Source organism: Indicator indicator, chromosome 16, assembly GCF_027791375.1.
Source record: "Indicator indicator isolate 239-I01 chromosome 16, UM_Iind_1.1, whole genome shotgun sequence".
Lineage (NCBI taxonomy): Eukaryota > Metazoa > Chordata > Aves > Piciformes > Indicatoridae > Indicator > Indicator indicator.
Window position 1 is genome coordinate 1,476,226 of NC_072025.1, and position 16,979 is coordinate 1,493,204.

Below are 16,979 nucleotides of genomic sequence, written 5' to 3' on the forward strand. Positions count from 1 at the left end.
ACGAGCCCCGCCCACCCTTTCTCACGGCCATGCGCAGAGCCTGAGCCCGCCCTGGTCGTTACGACGCGGCTCTGCCAGCTTTACGGCAGCGCGCAGCAACCGAGCGGTGCTGGTGCCGCGGAGCGAGCGGGCTGTGAGGCGACAGGTGAGAGGCGGCGGGAAGGGTCCGGCTGGACCCGGCTGGCCTTGCCAAGGTGACAGCGATGTCGGTAGGCCCATGGTGGTAGTCCTTGTACTCGGTGGGTGCTCAGTCCGCAGTCGCCGGGGGTCTGTGCCGGCCACTACCGGGCCCGGAGGCTTCAGCGCGCGTTTTGAGAGGAAAATGGTTAAAATCCTGAAAGGTGGAGCCGCGTTATCGGCACCAAGTGTTGAGCAGGAGCCGCCTAGGCATCCCTTAGCCTGGGTAGGCTCGCAGGGAGTGGTGCTACTGGCTGGTCCTGGGCCAGGCCCAGCACCCCACGCTGGTTTTGACCCTGCTCCCAGTCCCACCAGCTCAAGTGAAGCTCTCTCCTCTCCCCTTAACTCTCCTTTATTTCCATAGAAGTAGCAGCGGGGTGAGCGAGCTCTCCTAGGGGGGCTGCTCCTGTGCTCTGACCCCCACTGGCACCAACTGCCAGCCACTGTGAGAAGCTGGGGGTCAAGCTGGGGACGTGTCTCCAAAGTGTGAGGACAGCCCCAGCCCCACCCTCTGACCAGATTCCTTCTTGGGACTGAATTCTTGAGGCCTTTGAGTCTTTCGGGCAAATGTTGCTCCTTCCCAGCACTTCCTCCTACTCTTGAATAAACTGCTTCTTGGTAGGCAAGTCTGGTTTCAAGGAACCAAGGTCCCCTCATTGTTTCTGGGAGAAGCTTGGTGCCATCTCTCACCCTCAGGCTGCTGAGGTTCTTTTCCTCTTCAAACTTAGTGCCTTGGCCAACCCCATCCTAAGGAGCAAAACATGTTTGATTTAGTAGCGTTTGGGGTAGTTCCTGCAGCTTCTGCTTTACTGCCTCATGAAATGCTCTGAAACAAAAGAGGGGTCTGGAGTTGTGGAGAGCAGCTGCATGTGTTTGGTGTGGGGAATCTGTTGGGAATGGAAGGTTTGGGCACTTGTCTGTGCGTGCAGAAACAGGGAAGGCTTTCTTCTGCATCCGGCTTCTGGGGCTTATCGAATGAGCAAGGGATCTGTTTGTGTGTCATACAGTAATGAAAATTGATAGGCTACAAAAACACTGCTTATATATGACCAAAATCATAGACAAAGACTCTTCTGGCTGTCTTGTTTCATTTTGCTTGAGTTTCTTCTCTGGCTTTGGTAGGAGACAGATAAGTAGAGAAACTCAGGTGCTTGTGGCCCAGCCCAGTTCACACTGATGAACACAAATTAATGATCCATGTCTGCTCTTACTATCATTAGCAACAGCTGCTATTAAGACTGCTGACACACAGCCTGAAAACTCTTATTTCCAGGAAAAGAGGATGGGCTGGTGCTGGAGTTGTGAAGTCTTCTACTCTTGAGGGTTCCAAGGACTTCAGCCAAGCTGCTGAAAACTTCTCTGCCCCTCTCAGTCTTTCAGGTAGCTTTTTGTGTTTACCTCCATAGTCTTGAAATGTGGGACAGGAGCACCTTAAAATACTCACTCTGGGTGTTCTTAGTACCTTTAATTTATTAAAGTAGACTGGAGCAATCTGATTCATCCTTAATTCATGCTCCTTTTGCTTCATCGCTGCCTATTGATGCTCAGTTATTAGGGAGTTTCATTCCCTGCCTCTCAAGTGCTGCCTTCAGACTGCAAGGCAACAATTACACACAGAAGGTCTTTAATGTTGTGAAAATAACAGGTTTGGGGGATCTTTTGTCTGGTATTATGAAACATAGGCTATGCCTTGCATCCTGGACATGAAGGAGTCCCATCAGTTTATGGATCAAACCTGCACTAACGATGGTGGCTGGTTGAGTTACCACTTGCACCTGGGAAAGAACAACCCCATGGACCAGGAGAGGTTGGGGACTGACCTGTTGGAGAGCAGCACAGAGGAGAGGGACCTGGGGGTTGTGGTGGGTAGACAGATGCCCATGAGCCAGCAATGTGCCCTTGTGGCCAAGAAGGCCAATGGCATCCTAGGCTGTGGTTAGTAAGTCAAGAGAGGTTCTCCTCCTCCTCTACTCTGCCCTGCTGAGGCCACATCTGGAATATTGTGTCCAGTTCTGGGCCCCTCAGTTCAAGAAGAACCTCAGGGAACTGCTTGAGAGAATCCAGCACAGAGCCAGAGAGATGCTGCAGGCAGTGGAACATCTGCCTGTGAGGACAGGCTGAGGGAGCTGAGGGCTCTTGAGCTCAGAACAGAGGAGCCTGAGGGCTGCCCTCATTGCTGGTGATAAAGATGTGCAGGGCAGTGTCAGGAGGATGGAGCCAGGCTCTGCTCAGGGATGGCCAAGGACAGGCCAAGAGGCACTGGGGGCAAGCTGGAGCAGAGGAGGTTCCATATGATCATAAGGAAAAAAACTTTTCATTGTAAGGGTAGCAGAACACTGGAGCAGGCTGCCCAGAGAGGTTGTGGAGTCTTCTATGGATACATAGAAGATGGATACATTCCAAACCCACCTGGATGTATTCCTGCATGACCTGCTCTAGGTGACCCTGCTGTGGCAAGGGGGTTGGACTGGATGATTTTTTTGAGGCCACTTCCAACCCCTGACGTTCTGTGATTCTGCGATTCAGCATCAGAGATGCCTGAAGAGCTGATCTCATCTCCCTACGAGATGAGAGGCACTTGACTCCTTGCCATCCCTGAGCACCATTTTCCAGTCTGACACTGAACTGGGCTGCTCCATCCCTGTTGGCTGCTGACATTTCACTTGACATGCTCCTCCTGCTCTCCCCACTGCTCTCATCCTGGGGCAGGTGGAGATCCTTCCAAGAAGCTGAGGGATTACAGAGCCTTGGCGCAAATTCCAATTACTCATCTGCAAATAAAATGAACGAGCAAGACTTGTTGGCAGCTTACACCAAATGTTCCAGGCCTGCATCAGTATTTATCCCTATTTTCCTGAAAGCTGTTGAGCAGTGTTGCCTGAGCCTTCAGCAGGCAAATCCCAGCTGGGCCTGAGCAGAACTGCTCATCATCTGTGACTAGATTTCAACACCCTTCAGACTCAGAGCTGCTCACATCCACATCCCTGCTTCCCTGTGGATTCATCTTCAACTGGGAGGTTCTCCCAGATAAAAACGACCTCTCTGGTGGCTTTTCACAGCCCCACTGTGCACTTTGGGTCTTTGCTGCTTACCTTAAGTGCCTCTGAAACGCCTCCTGAGCCTAGGAAGGGTTTTCCTTTAAGCTGTGGTGAGTCATCCTGCAGAACTCACCAGCAGTTTCACAAATACCAGATGGCAATAAAATCAAAAGTAGTAGCTTGTGGCAGTTAAGCATCTGCTGGATCCACTCTCCCTTCCTGACTCTAGGAAGCTGCCAAGTGTCTTTTTTCTTTTTCTTGACTGAATAAAAAAGAAAACAAATCAAAACACCTAAATGCTGTTCCTGCAGTGTGGAAAAGCAGCAGCATACAGGACACACACTTCCTTCCCGAGCCTGCAGTCCTACTTGGACTTGAGGTTTTCCTCCCCCTCTACTCTGCCCTGGGGAGACCTCTGCTGGAATATTGCATCCAGTTCTGGGCTCTCCAGTTCAGGAGGGACAGGGATCTGCTGGAGAGAGTCCAAGGGAAGGCTCCAAGGATGCTGAAGGGAATGGAGCAGATGCTGGGGAGGAGAGGCTGAGAGACCTGGGGCTGTGCAGTCTGGAGAGGAGGAGACTGAGAGGGATCTGATCAATGTCTGTCAACAGCTGAGGGCTGGGGGTCAGGAAGGAAGGGACAGGGACAGCCTCTGCTCAGTTGCACCCTGGGATAGGATATAAACTCCAGCACAGGAGGTTCCACCTCAACGTGAGGAGGAACTTCTTCACTGCAAGGGTCCCAGAGCCCTGGAGCAGGCTGCCCAGAGAGCTTGTGGAGTCTCCTTCTCTGGAGCCTTTCAAGCCCCATCTGGATGTGTTCCTGTGTGACCTGTGCTGGGTTCTATGCTCCTGCTCTGGCAGAGGGGTTGGACACAATGATCTCCAGAGGTCCCTTCCAACCCCTAACATCCTGTGAGCCTGTGAGTGCAACACTCTCTGCTGTGGTTTGTACATCTCCAGGAGAAGATGAAGCAGAAAAAAAGACATAGAAAAGGAAAATTCAAAGCATTGTACAGACACATGCAAAAAGTATTTCAGCAGTGAGCTCACAGAATTCCAGCATCACATCTAGAGATCCTCTGGTCCAGCCTCCCTGCTAAAGCTGTCCAGGATTGCAGTGGGAAGGGAAATCACAACAGAAGAAACAAAATCCCTACCAGAGCAGTAGCTTCTCATTGCAGGACTGTTAAAAGCCAGGGGCAGGTTTACTAGGGGTAGAAAACCTCCACTTTGGCTATGAAGTCCTCATGGAAGCCTTTCAGGACATCACAAACATCCCTACACCATCGCTGCAGCATTTGACAGCCAGTGAGGACTGGAACAAAAAGCTTTCAGGGAGGCTCTTCCCTCATGCTTCCTAAAATGTGCACCTTGGTAACTGAGGTTTAAAAGAAAAGCTAAATACAAAATCAAATCACAGAGCCACAGGTGCAAGGACTTAGTGGGAGAGGAAAAACAAACTGGTATGAAGAGAGTCAGTTACAGAATCCCAGCATGGGGGGTTGGAAGCACCTCTGGAGCTCATCCAGTCCAACCCCTGCTCAAGCAGGGCACCCACAGCAGCTTGCCCAGGATCACAATGGCCAGGGGGGGTTGGAAGCTCTCTGCAGAAGGAGATTCCAAAACCTCTCTGGGCAGCCTGCTCCAGGGCTCCAGCACCCCCACAATACAGAATTTTCTCTTCCTGTTCTCATGGAACCTCCTGGGTTCCAGTTTGTGCCCATTGCCCCTTGTGTTGTGCCTGGGCACCACTGAGCAGAGTCTGGCCCCAGCCTCTTGCCCCCCACCCTTTATCTCTTGCTGAGCATTGCTCAGATCCCCTCTGGGGCTGCCCTTCTCCAGACTTAACAGCCTCAGGTCTCAGCCTTTCCTTACCCTATACTCTCAGTGTTTCATGAGGAAGGTTCCTCCTGCATCTCCAGCTTCCAGACTCATTAGCTATTGATGAGCACTTAGAAGATCCTCCCCACCCCCACCCCTCAAGCTGGTTGCTTCTAAGCTCACGGATGGAACAGCTCTTTAACCACAGCTAACTTCAGGCCTGCTGCAGAGCTGCTGGGCCTTTGGATGTATTCTATTTCCTTTGTACTGCTGGTTGCTGAGAAGGGTTTGCACCACAAATTTGGACAGGGGTTTTGAGTTCCCTGAGGTGGGAAGCACATCCAGATTCCATTGTGTTTGGCTCAGGATAACTAACAATGGCTGCTCCCCTTCCTCCTCCTGGGTGACTCTCGCTGCGTGGATTCTCTGGCACTGACCACCCACACACAAATAGTCATTAGAGTATCTGGGCCTTGAGGAGGCCACCTCAGCCCTTCCTTCCTGCTAGCTGCAAGTCACATGTGCTGTGACCTTGCCAAGATATTTTAGAGATAAATCCCCCTTTAATTTATGCATACCTGGCCAGGAAGGACTTCTTCATGATCCACATCACACCAAGGAGCACAAATCTGCTTCTTCCTAGTATGCAAACAACACAACAGATGCCATTCCCCCCCCTCCTTCCTATCATAATGAATAATTAATGTCTTATCATGAGTCATATTGAAGTGATCTTATCATTATTGGCTTTCACACGGTGCTGTAAGAAATCCTGAGCTGTTTTCACGCTGCCTTTGGCACAGATGGGGAAAGGGCGAGGCCAAACCAGCTCAACCTCACCGCTGTCCCCAGCCACGGTTTGAGCTCTGTGCTGGCAAGGAGGGAAGTGTCTGGGGGAGGGGAGATGGCTGATGGTGCCTGCCAACAGCTGAGGAGCTCAGGCTGGTAGATGTGAGAGCAAAAGGAAAAGAGGAGTGGGCAGAGTGGGTTTAAATCGAGTTTCTCTTTGGAAGGTCTCCTCCTAAGTCCTAGTCGGGTGCCAGCAGGTGGTTGTTGAGCAGCAGCACCCCTGCCTTGCAACACACTTTTAGCACCCTGGGATGCAAAGGCAGCAAGGGCAGCAGCTTCTGAAAAGGAATTAAACAGCTGCTAGAAAGGCCAGAATTGGGGGTGGATCCACAGCTAACCTGATAAATGGAAAGGAGTGAGGAGAAGTCTTGCCTGGAAGACCTGTTAAGTCCCCAGAGTACATCCTCACAGGCACGGGTGGGAAGAATCAGAGAATGGTTTGGGTTGGAAGGGACCTCAAAGATCATCCAGTTTCAGCCCCTTGCCGTAGGACAAGTTGCTCAAGGCTTCATCCAACTTGGCCTTGAACACTTCCCAGGGAGGAGGCATCCACAACCTCCCTGGGCAACCTGTTCCAGTGTCTCTCCACCCTCACTGTCAGGAATTTCTTCCTAATCTCCAGTCTCAATCTCCCCTCTAAGCCATTGCTCCTCATCCTATCACAGTAAGCCATTATAAAAAGTCCATCCCCAGATTTTTTATAGGCCCCCTTCAGGTACTGAAAGGCCAGTTCCTGAGCCCCACCTTTCTCAGCCTGTCTTCACAGGTGCTCAGAAGTAGCTCAGGAATGCTGTGTGCCAATTCCATGAAGGTGGAACAAGGTGCTGCTTGAATTTCCAGGTGCAGCCTTTATTTGTGGAAAGCAGGAGCAGATTAAGAGGGAAGAAGGTAGCCTGGACAAATAGTGGAGTAAAAGATTGGGAAGAGTGAGTCTGCATGACCTGTCAACTTCTGTTCACTGGTGAACATCCCCAGTGGAAGCCTGCAGAGATCCTCACCCCTCAGGAGCTATTTTGTGAGCAACACTTGGGCAAGGTAAAAGCCAAGCTAAAAATCCACCAGGTGTTTAGCACACCATCCAGCTCTGGGGGTGCTTTGGTCCCAGAAATCTCTCCTGTCTGGGTCAAGAGGTGTCCTACCAATTCCCACGGCAGGGAACTGCTTTGTTTGTGAGCTCTTTGTGCTTTAGCTTCTCCTTACTCATCGCCGCCTTGCCGCCTGCGCTGGTGGGCCAGCAGGTTTGCCTGGAACAGCTCATGTGTCTGGCACCCAGCTGGGGAACTCTCTGCTAGGTGAAAAGGTCCACATGGCTGTCAGCCAGCCCCAGGAAGGCCTCTTTAAGGAGAACCCAGGATGCAGAGAATGACAGTGACTGTCACCGGGCAGGGGCAGCACTGTAACACCAAAAAACCTCCCAGATCACACGAGTGAAGGAGAAGCACAGACCCGGAGGAAGGAGAAGCACAGACCTGGAGGAAGGAGAAGCACAGACCCGGAGGAAGGAGAAGCACAGACCCGGAGGAAGGAGAAGCACAGACCCGGAGGAAGGAGAAGCACAGACCTGGAGGAAGGAGAAGCACAGACCCGGAGGAAGGAGAAGCACAGACCCGGAGGAAGGAGAAGCACAGACCCGGAGGAAGGAGAAGCACAGACCTGGAGGAAGGCTCTTTGTGCCTGCAAGTTCCCAAGGAGGAACTGCTTTGAAATGGCTTTGCTTTGAGGTGAAGATCACAAGGATGAAAAGGTTATCTAGGCAGAGCCACTCACTGCTCCTGGAGCAGCAGCAGAGCCCAGCTCAACCTGTCACACACTGCAGCTGAGCTGCATGGCCTCTCTTCAGATAGACCAAGTGCTGGTCCATCAAATATCCACCTGGGAAGGCTGTGCTTTTGCTTGCTCAGTCCCCGTCTCTGGAGACATGCAAACCCCACCTGGGGGTGTTTCTGTGTGACCTTGTCCAGGTGAACCTGCCCTGATCTCCAGAGGCCCCTTCCAGCCCCTGCTGTTCTGTGATTCAGGAGCACCCTGCTGCAGCCTGTTTGCTTCCTGCCGCAGATCCTGCTCCTGCATGGACTCCTCTCGGGGGGCTGCAGCTTCCTTCAGTGCATAGCCACCTGCTGCAACATGGGATCCTCCTGAGCTGCAGGTGGTTATCTGCTCCACTGCGACCCTTCATGGGCTGCAGGGGGACAGCCTGCTTCACCATGGTCTTCTCCACAGGCTGCAGGGGCTGTTTAGTCTGGAGAAGACTGAGAGGGGATTTAATAAATGTTTATAAATATCTGAGTGCTGGGGGTCAAAAGGGAGGGCTCACTTGCACCCTGTGATAGGACAAGGAGCAATGGATAGAAACTACAGCACAGGAGGTTCCACCTCAACATTACAACCTCATGAGGTCAACAAGACCAAGGGCAAGGTCCTGCAGCTGGGTCAGGGCAATCCCAAGCATCAATACAGACTGGGCAGGGACTGTCTGGAGAGCAGCCCTGAGGAGAAGGACTTGGGGGTGCTGGGGGAGGAGAAGCTCAGCAGGAGCCAGCAGTGAGCACTTGCAGCCCAGAGAGCCAAGCAGAGCCTGGGCTGCAGCAAGAGAAGTGTGGCCAGCAGGGCCAGGGAGGGGATTCTGCCCCTCTGCTCCACTCTGCTGAGACCACACCTGGAGCTCTGGGTCCAGTTCTGGAGCCTCTGTTACAAGAAGGCTCTGGAGGTGCTGGAAGGTGTCCAGAGAAGGGCCACGAGGATGAGCAGAGGGCTGGAGCTGCTCTGCTATGGAGACGGACTGAGAGAGTTGGGGTTGTTCAATCTGGAGGTCTGAGGAGACCTTCTTGTGGCTTTCCAGTATCTGAAGGGGGCTACAAGAAAGCTGGGGAGGGACTTTTGAGGGTGTCAGGGAGTGATAGGACTGGGGAGGGGGGGTGGAGCAAAACTAGAAGTGGGGAGATTCAGATTGGATATTAGGAAGAAATTCTTCCCCAGGAGGGTGGTGAGAGACTGGCAGAGGTTGCCCAGGGAGGTGGTGGAAGCCTCATCCCTGGAGGTTTTTGCAGCCAGGCTGGATGTGGCTGTGAGCAACCTGCTGTGGTGTGAGGTGTCCCTGTCCATGGCAGGGGGGTTGGGACTGGCTGAGCCTTGAGGTCCCTTCCAGCCCTGACAGTTCTGTGATTCTGTGAGGAGGAACTTCTTCACTGTGAAGGTCACAGAGCACTGGAACAGGCTCCTCTGAGATGTTGTGGAGTTTCCTTCTCTGGAGACTTTCAAGACCCATCTGGATGTGTTCCTGCACTAGATTCTATGGTCCTGCTCTGGCTGGGGGGTTGGACTGGAAGATCTCCAGAGGTCCCTTCCAGCCCCTGGCATCCTGCGTTCCTGTTCTCTGGAATCACCTTTTTTCCACCTTCTTCCCTGACTTGGTTGAGCAGGGTTGCATCTCCCATTTTTCTCTTAGCTGCTGCCCAACATTCTTTCACCCTTTCTGAAACGGTTGCTGAGGACCTGGAGCTGTTTGTGGCACTGCATCTCCTCCTAGGTGCCATCTCACCTCATAACCCCCTCTGTCTTTTCAGCTTTTGAAGCTTCCCGGGAGCACCACGGCCTGGACCTCGCCCGGGATGGAGGACCCTGTGGTTCTCAGCTACATGGATAGTTTGCTGCGGCAGTCAGATGTTGCCTTGCTGGACCCCCCGTGCTGGCTCAACGACCGTATCATCGGCTTCGCCTTCGAGTACTTCGCCAACCAGGAGTTCAGAGCCTTCCGGGATGAGCTCTGCTTCGTCAGCCCCGAGGTGGCGCAGTTCATTAAGTGCGCCGAGAGCCGGGAAGAGGTCGGTGCCTTCCTGCAGCCGCTGGACCTGCGCAGCAAGAACCTGGTCTTCTTTCCCATCAACGACAACTCCAACCAGCTGGCTGGAGGCACCCACTGGAGCTTGCTGGTTTACTACAGGGACAAAGAGTGCTTCGGGCACTACGACTCCCGCGGCACCTACAACGCCGTCCACGCCAAGCAGGTGGTGGAGATGGTGGAGTTCTTCGTGAGCTCCAGAGCTGGCAAAACAATCCTGGTGGAGGAGATGACCCCTACCCAGAGGAACAGCTACGACTGCGGCATGTACGTCATCTGCTGCGCCGAGGCCATCTGCCAGCTCTACTATGAGGACAGGACCAAGCCTTGGATGCAGCTCCTCACCCCCTCCTACATCACGCAGAAGAGAGCGGAGTGGAAAGCTCTCATCGCTAAACTGGCACAGAAGTGATTGAGATGCAGCTCCAGCTCACTCTCCTCCCCCCATTCCCCCCAAAACAAAAACCCCAAACACTTCCTCCCCTGGCTGCCAGGCAGCACCCCCAGTGCCTGAGGATGATGCCCACATGCAGGATTGTCCCAAAGAAGAAGAATGTAACCCCCTCCAGCATGGCTACAGCCCATCCCCAAACAACTGTTCCCTCCTGGAAAAGCCTTAGTCCCCTCTGGATAATGCTGGTCTTTGGACTTCTAACCAGAAGAGTCACTTTGCTCTCAAAGAAGCCCTCCACTCCATAGGGAAAACTGATACTAATCACTGGGGCAAAGTGGGTGGCTGAAGGGCCTTCCCCAGCACACCCTCCTCAGGTGCCCTCCATTGGCTCCAGCATCACCAGTCTGAGGCTGCTTTAGCAAACAGCCTTTCAAACCAAACTCCCCACACAGATGCTTTCTCCTGGCTGTTCTTCCTCCATGCATTTTGAGCAGTCTGGGAGTCAGCAGCAAGGATTCATTTTTCACCCTTGCAAACCCAACAGTGAGATGTTGGATGATGTCAAAAGGTGCAGCTCCAACAGAAACAGAGTGGGGGCAAAAACCAAACCAAGGGTTCTTCAAGTGGGTGCTCTTAGGCTGGACCCCGCCAGCTCTCTTGGGGTTGTGGGGCTTATTTCCCCCCCCATGTCTTGCTTACTCTCCTTACAGATGAAAACCTGCCTCTGAACTGCTGGAAGGTTAATAGGAAGCTGAGAAACCCAGCTCTAGGCAAAGAAACTTAGTGGAGATGAGAAGTGGCAGTCTCTGAAGTCTGCCTTGTTTCAGGAGGATTTCTTTTCAGGTCGTCTCCGTGTGGGGAGGCTTCAGCAGCACTCCCCAACCCTTGCTGCACTTGCAAGCACAGGAGGCAGTTGCTGCTTCCTCCAGCACAAAACCAGTTCTGTTACTTGAGAAGGCAAGAAAAGAAAAAGAAAAATCACCAACCAACCCAACCCAACACACCAGGGAGAACAAAAGGACAGAGTTTGAGGTCTGAAAGCCAAAGATAACTGCGGTCTCCTTGAAGCCCAAGAAGTCCTTGATGGAAAGTCTTTTCCTCCCTTGCTGGCTGCTGGCTGGGAGCTCAGAGCAGATCCTCTCCTTCAAAGACAGGCTTAGCAGTGGGGAAAAATAAAAATGCAAATGAAATGTCTTTGCAGGATAAGGAATCAGCTGGAAACTTCGTGAGAAAGCCAAGAGGAGGTTGCTCAGGTGGTGTCTGGAAGAGCAGCCACACCCCAGGATCACAGAGACCCAGGTTAGATGTGACCCCTGGCAAAGAAAGGGATTGGGGTTAGCCCAGCACCCTTCACCCAGCACCCTTCACCCAGCACAGTGCCAGCACCGAGGGGGTGAGCTACAGGAAGATCTTAAACTTCCCTCCAAGGGTGAGCAGCTGTGGCCCAGGCTCTTCCCAAACACACAGTGGTGGGGTGAAACAAGGCCTGGAGTCCTTCCCCTCCTTACCAGAGCAGCCACTGGACCAGAGCAGCCCCCAGCAGAAGCCCTCCCTGGAAGACCCCTTCCACTGCTTGGATGGAGCTGAAAACACAGGAGAAGGGTGGAAGGGGTTTGAGCTGCTCCCCAGAGGGGATTGAATCACTTTGGACTCTGTGGAGCTTTACCAGAGCAATGTCCCTGCCACAGCCAGGTCCAGAATAAAACTCAAACCAAACCATGCACTTGTTGGCATTGTCCCATCCTTCATGGAGCTTCCTGCTGCTGCTTGGCTGCAGTGGTTATGGCCCACACACAGAGCGTGCCCTGCAGTGGGTGTTCCCTCCCTGGAGGTCTTCAAGGCCAGGCTGGATCAGGCCTTCAGCAACCTAGGTCTAGTGTCAGGTGTCCCTGCCCATGGCAGGGGGATTGGAACTGGATGATCTTCAAGGTCCCTTCCAACCCAAACCACTCTCTGATTCTATGAATTTATGAACCTGAGTAGAAATTGGCCACAGGGAACCAGCAAGCCTGAGGACACCACATCTGGTGTGGTAGAGCTGCAGCCTTACAGGTTGAGTTCATGGAATCATAGAATGCTTTGGGCTGGAAGGGACCTTCAAGACCATCTAGTGATAGGACTGGGGGCAATGGAGCAAAACTAGAAGTGGGGAGATTCAGATTGGATGTTAGGAAGAAGTTCTTCCCCATGAGGGTGGTGAGAGACTGGCAGAGGTTGCCCAGGGAGGTGGTGGAAGCCTCATCCCTGGAGGTTTTTGCAGCCAGGCTGGAGGTGGCTGTGAGCAACCTGCTGTGGTGTGAGGTGTCCCTGCCCATGGCAGGGGGGTTGGAACTGGCTGAGCCTTGAGGTCCCTTCCAGCCCTGACAATTCTATGATTCTATGATCTTGTTCCAACCCCCTGCCCTGGCCAGGGACACCTCCCACCAGCCCAGGTTGCTCAAAGCCTCATCCAACCTGTCCTTGAACCGCTCCAGGGAGGAGGCATCCATAACCTCCCTGGGCTACCTATCTTACATTTTTCCTCCTGAAGACAGGATGATGGTGTAGTAGCAGGGGTGGAAAGTGAGGGCAGGGGCTGTGTTGTCCAGGGAGCACCCTGTGCTCCTTGTCCCCATCCCTGAAGGACAAGGCAGGGCTGTCCAAGCCAGCAAGGTGAGCATCTGAGGACGTTTCCTGCCCCTGTGGCTTTTACATGGCATTGCTGTGCACAAAGGAAGGCAAATAAGCTGGAGCAGGGAGGTGCCAGCAGAGCAAACCCCAACGGGATGGAAAACCACCAGAGCCTTGGAACTGCCTCCTGGCAGGCAGCAGGTGCTCCCCCACCCCCAAACCAGGCTGGGAGCTCACCCCTTGGTTCCTCCAAACTTCCTCTACGTCAGCCAAGGTTCCTCCAAACCTCCTCCACATCTGCCAGGGTTCACAGGCTCACAGGATGGCAGGGGTTGGAAGGGACCTCTGGAGTCTAACCCCCTGCCAGAGCAGGAGCATAGAATCCAGCACAGGTCACACAGGAACACATCCAGACAGGACTGCAAAGGCTCCAGAGAAGGAGACTCCACAACCTCTCTGGGCAGCCTGTTCCAGGGCTCTGGGACCCTCACAGGGAAGAAGTTCCTCCTCCTGCTGAGGTGGAACCTCCTGTGCTGGAGTTTCCATCCCTTGCCCCTTGTCCTGTCCCAGGGCACAGTGAGCAGAGGCTGTCCCTGTCCCTTCCTTCCTGACCCCCAGCCCTCAGCTATTGATAGACATTGATCAGATCCCTCTCAGCCTTCTCCTCTCCAGACTGCACACCCCCAGGGCTCTCAGCCTCTCCTCCCCAGGCACTGCTCCAGGTCCTTCAGCAGCCTTGGAGCCCTCCCTCGGACTCTCTCCTCCAGATCCCTGAAGGTTCCTCCAGCCCTCCACATCAGCCATCTGCACCCACAGCTTGGCCCACCCAAGAGGTTCCAAGGTAGCTGTCAGCACCATCACACACCAGTGCCAGGCTTGGCATGGGCACAAGGGGCTCCACACACCTGCAGAACACCCAAAACCCACCAGGCTGGGCACACGACACCAAAGGAAACCTCCAAGCTTCAACCTCTATACATCAGTCTGGAGCCAGAATCACAAAATTATTGATGTTGGGAAAGACCTCTGAGATCACCAAGCCCAGCCTATGGCCTAACACCACCACATCAGCTAAACCCTGCCACCAAGTGCCACATCCAAGCTTTTCTTAAAGGCCTCCACCTGTCCTCACCTTCCCTTCAGAGAGCAATGAGGTCTCCCCCAAGTCCCCTCCAGGCTGAGCACCCCCAGCTCCCTCAGCCTCTCCTCATCACTTTCCCTCCAGTCCTTTCCCCAGTCTCATTGCTCTCCTCTGGACCTGATCCAGCACCTCAATGTCCTTCCTGCAGTGAGGGGCTGAGCACAGGGCAGAATTCCATCCCTGGTCCTGCTGACCACACTGTTGCTGATCCAGGCCACGAGGCCCTTGGCCTTCCATGCCAGCTGGGCCCTCTGCTCCGGTTTGAGGTCAAACCCCTTGAGCACCAACTCGTTTTTAGAACAACCACCACCCCCCCAACCCCATTTCTGAAGCCACGCTGGCAGAAGTCCCCTGTGGGGCTGAGTGACAGCGACCTGGCACCTTGCACCTGCCAGCTCACCCACAACCCCAAAGGCACTCACTGGGGCTTTGAAGGAGCAGCTGACATAGGTTGGCCAGACTGCAGCCCACCCACCCCCACCACCTCAAGGTGCTAAATTACACCCCCCACCTCCAAAAACAAATGGGTGACACTGTCCCAGTCCCCACCACCTCTGCTGTGGCTTTTAATGGCTTTTCACCCATTTTCATGCACTCTGCTGCCCTGAGCCAGGCCTGGGGTTTGGGTTGCAGACGCTGAGGGAGGAGCAGAACTCACCCTGACCACCCCAGCTGGATGGGGCTGCACCCCGCTCCCCAGGCATCTAACTCGTCACCGGGGTGGCCCTGCCGCCGCTTGACTGCCACATTGCACAGTCTCTGCTGCCACCTAGTGGAACAACCTCCTCATTACCGCCACCGGGAGCATCTCTGCCCTTGGCTGCCCCCCGACAGCCACGCTGGTGTCCGCCCCCTCTGCCCCAGGGCTGCAGCCTCAGCCTGGTACCGCCCCACAACATGGCCACGTTTGGGTCGGAAGGGACCTTAAACATCACCGAGTTCAAACCTCCTGCAGGGGGACATCTGCAGCAACCCTGCTGCTGGTTGGAGTGACCAGGGACAGCTCTGCTGTCCCTGAGAGTTTAAGTCTTTGGGAAAAGGTTTCCATAGAATCCCAGAGTGGGCTGGGCTGGAAGGGACCTTTCAAGGCCATCCAAGTCCAAGCCCCTGCAGTGAGCAGGGACATCCTCAACTGGAGCAGGTTGCTTAGAGCCCCAACCACCCTCCCCTGGGGATGGTTCCAGGCATGGGACATCTCCCACCTCTCTCTGGGCAACCTGGGCCAGTGTTCCCTTGGGGGTGTTGGGGCTGGTGCCCGGGTTGTAGGAAGCAGCTGGGTGGAGTTGGGGCTAATGTGGCCATGGGCATCAGCAAGGGATGGCCAGGTGTGGGTTCCCTTGGGTTGGGGACATTGTGGGGAGGAATCTCACTCCTTGAGCCTCCACAGCAGGGCTCCCTGGCATGGAGAAACAACACTGAGCACCCCCAGCAGGGGCCAAGCAGCCCCAGGTCCAGCAGTGCTGGCCCAAAGGGAGGACAAGGCAATGCCACCCATCCCCACGTCCAGGTCTGGCCCCATGTAACCCACGTCCTGAGGATACATCCAGTGAAGGGCCACTGGGACAGCAGAGATTCTGGGGTGCCTGGTTGAGGGCTGGCAGGCTGGCACCATCAGAGGCACAGGAATGGCAGCAGACAGGGAGCTGCTAGAAAATCCTGGGTTTATTTCCACGGAAAAGCCGTTGGGAGCCCAGGCCAGCAGCGAGCTCTGCCCCAGGGCCTGGGGTTTGGCCCCATCAGCACTTGGTAGTTCCCCAAAAAAAAAAACAACCCAACCAACCAAAAACCAGGAAAGGAAACCAGAAGGAATCAGACAGCACCTGCTGTCCCCCAGCATGCTCCTGGGGGGACAGATCCCAGGGCAGGGCAGGGCAGGGCAGTGCTGCGAGCCAGGGCTCTGGCAGGGGCCAGCTGTGGGCTCCTGCTGGGAGAGCTGAGCAGGGCTCATGAAGCCTTGGCAGTGCTGCCAGGGCAGGTCCCCAGCGAGGAGCTCTGGGCTGGGGGACCCTAAAGTGCTTTGCAGGGCACACACAGGCACCCCAAAGTGGCCCAGGGCTCCAGGAGAGAAGGGCTGCGAGCTGGTACAGAGCTGGGGGGGAGGGAGGGGCCTGGATTCCAGCCCCACTCTTGGGTGCTGGGGGAGATGATGCCCCACAAGGCTGCCGGCCCCTTCCTCCCCCTCCCCACAGACTCCTCTGGTTGGGGTCCTCCAGCCACGGTCCTGGGGGTACAGAGATGGGGTTCAGAGCAGCACCAGCAGCTCATCCACACTTCTTGGGGTTCCTGGTGGGCCCAAGGTCATCTTTTAGGAAGAGAAACCCAAGTCTGGAGCAGAAGGAGGTGCCCATCTTAGCACCACGTCCTGAGGGGAGGTCCAACTGCTTGGTGGCCCCAGGCCATCATCCAGTGCTACGGCACAGCAGCGTCCCAGGGAGGAAAGGGGGTTCCAGTGGGACTGGGGGTTGGCACCATGAGCCAGAGGGGTGGTCCCCAGCAGGGAGAGAGAAGATTCTTGGTCCTATTTCAGTGGCTGAGGGAGGGCCAGGCCAGGCAGATGTGGTGCCAGGAGCTCTGTGCTGGTGGCCACCAGCTTGGCATCTGTCCTGGGCCAGCAGCGGGCAACGGTCACCTGCAAGCAGAGAGCAGGGGCAGATGAGCTGAGCAGCTGCAGGGACACCAGGCCCTGGGGCACAAGGAGGGAGACCCTCCCCCAGCGTCCCCAGCCCAAGGCAACCCACACCTGGCCATCCCTTGCTGATGCCCATAGCCACATTAGCCCCAGCTCCACCCAGGTGTGCCTGCAGCCAGGGCACCAGCCCCAGACCTGCGAGGGAACACTGGCCCAGGCTGCCCAGAGGGGTGGCAGGAGCCCCATGCCTGGAACCATCCCAGGGCAGGCTGGTTGACCCAGGACTCTGAGCAACCTGCTCCAGTTGAGAATGCCCTGCTGACTGCAGGGGGTTGGGCCAAATGGCCTTGAAAGGTCCCTTCCAGCCCAGCCCACTCTGGGGTTCTATGGAAACCTTTTCCCTAAGGCTGAAAGTCTCAGGGACAGCAGAGCTGCCCCTAGTCACCAACCAGCAGGAGGGACAACAGAGCTGCCCCTGGT

At 55.0% G+C, this 16,979-nt stretch overlaps 1 protein-coding gene across 1 annotated transcript; it reads left to right on the forward strand.

The window, feature by feature from the left end:
* The first annotated feature begins 203 nt into the window (after positions 1 to 203).
* SENP8 (SUMO peptidase family member, NEDD8 specific) lies at positions 204 to 10,137 on the forward strand. The gene is made up of 2 exons (XM_054388111.1): positions 204 to 209; positions 9,451 to 10,137. The coding sequence occupies exons 1-2, from the start codon at positions 204 to 206 to the stop codon at positions 10,135 to 10,137; spliced, it is 693 nt and encodes a 230-aa protein (XP_054244086.1).
* The last annotated feature ends 6,842 nt before the right edge of the window (positions 10,138 to 16,979 follow it).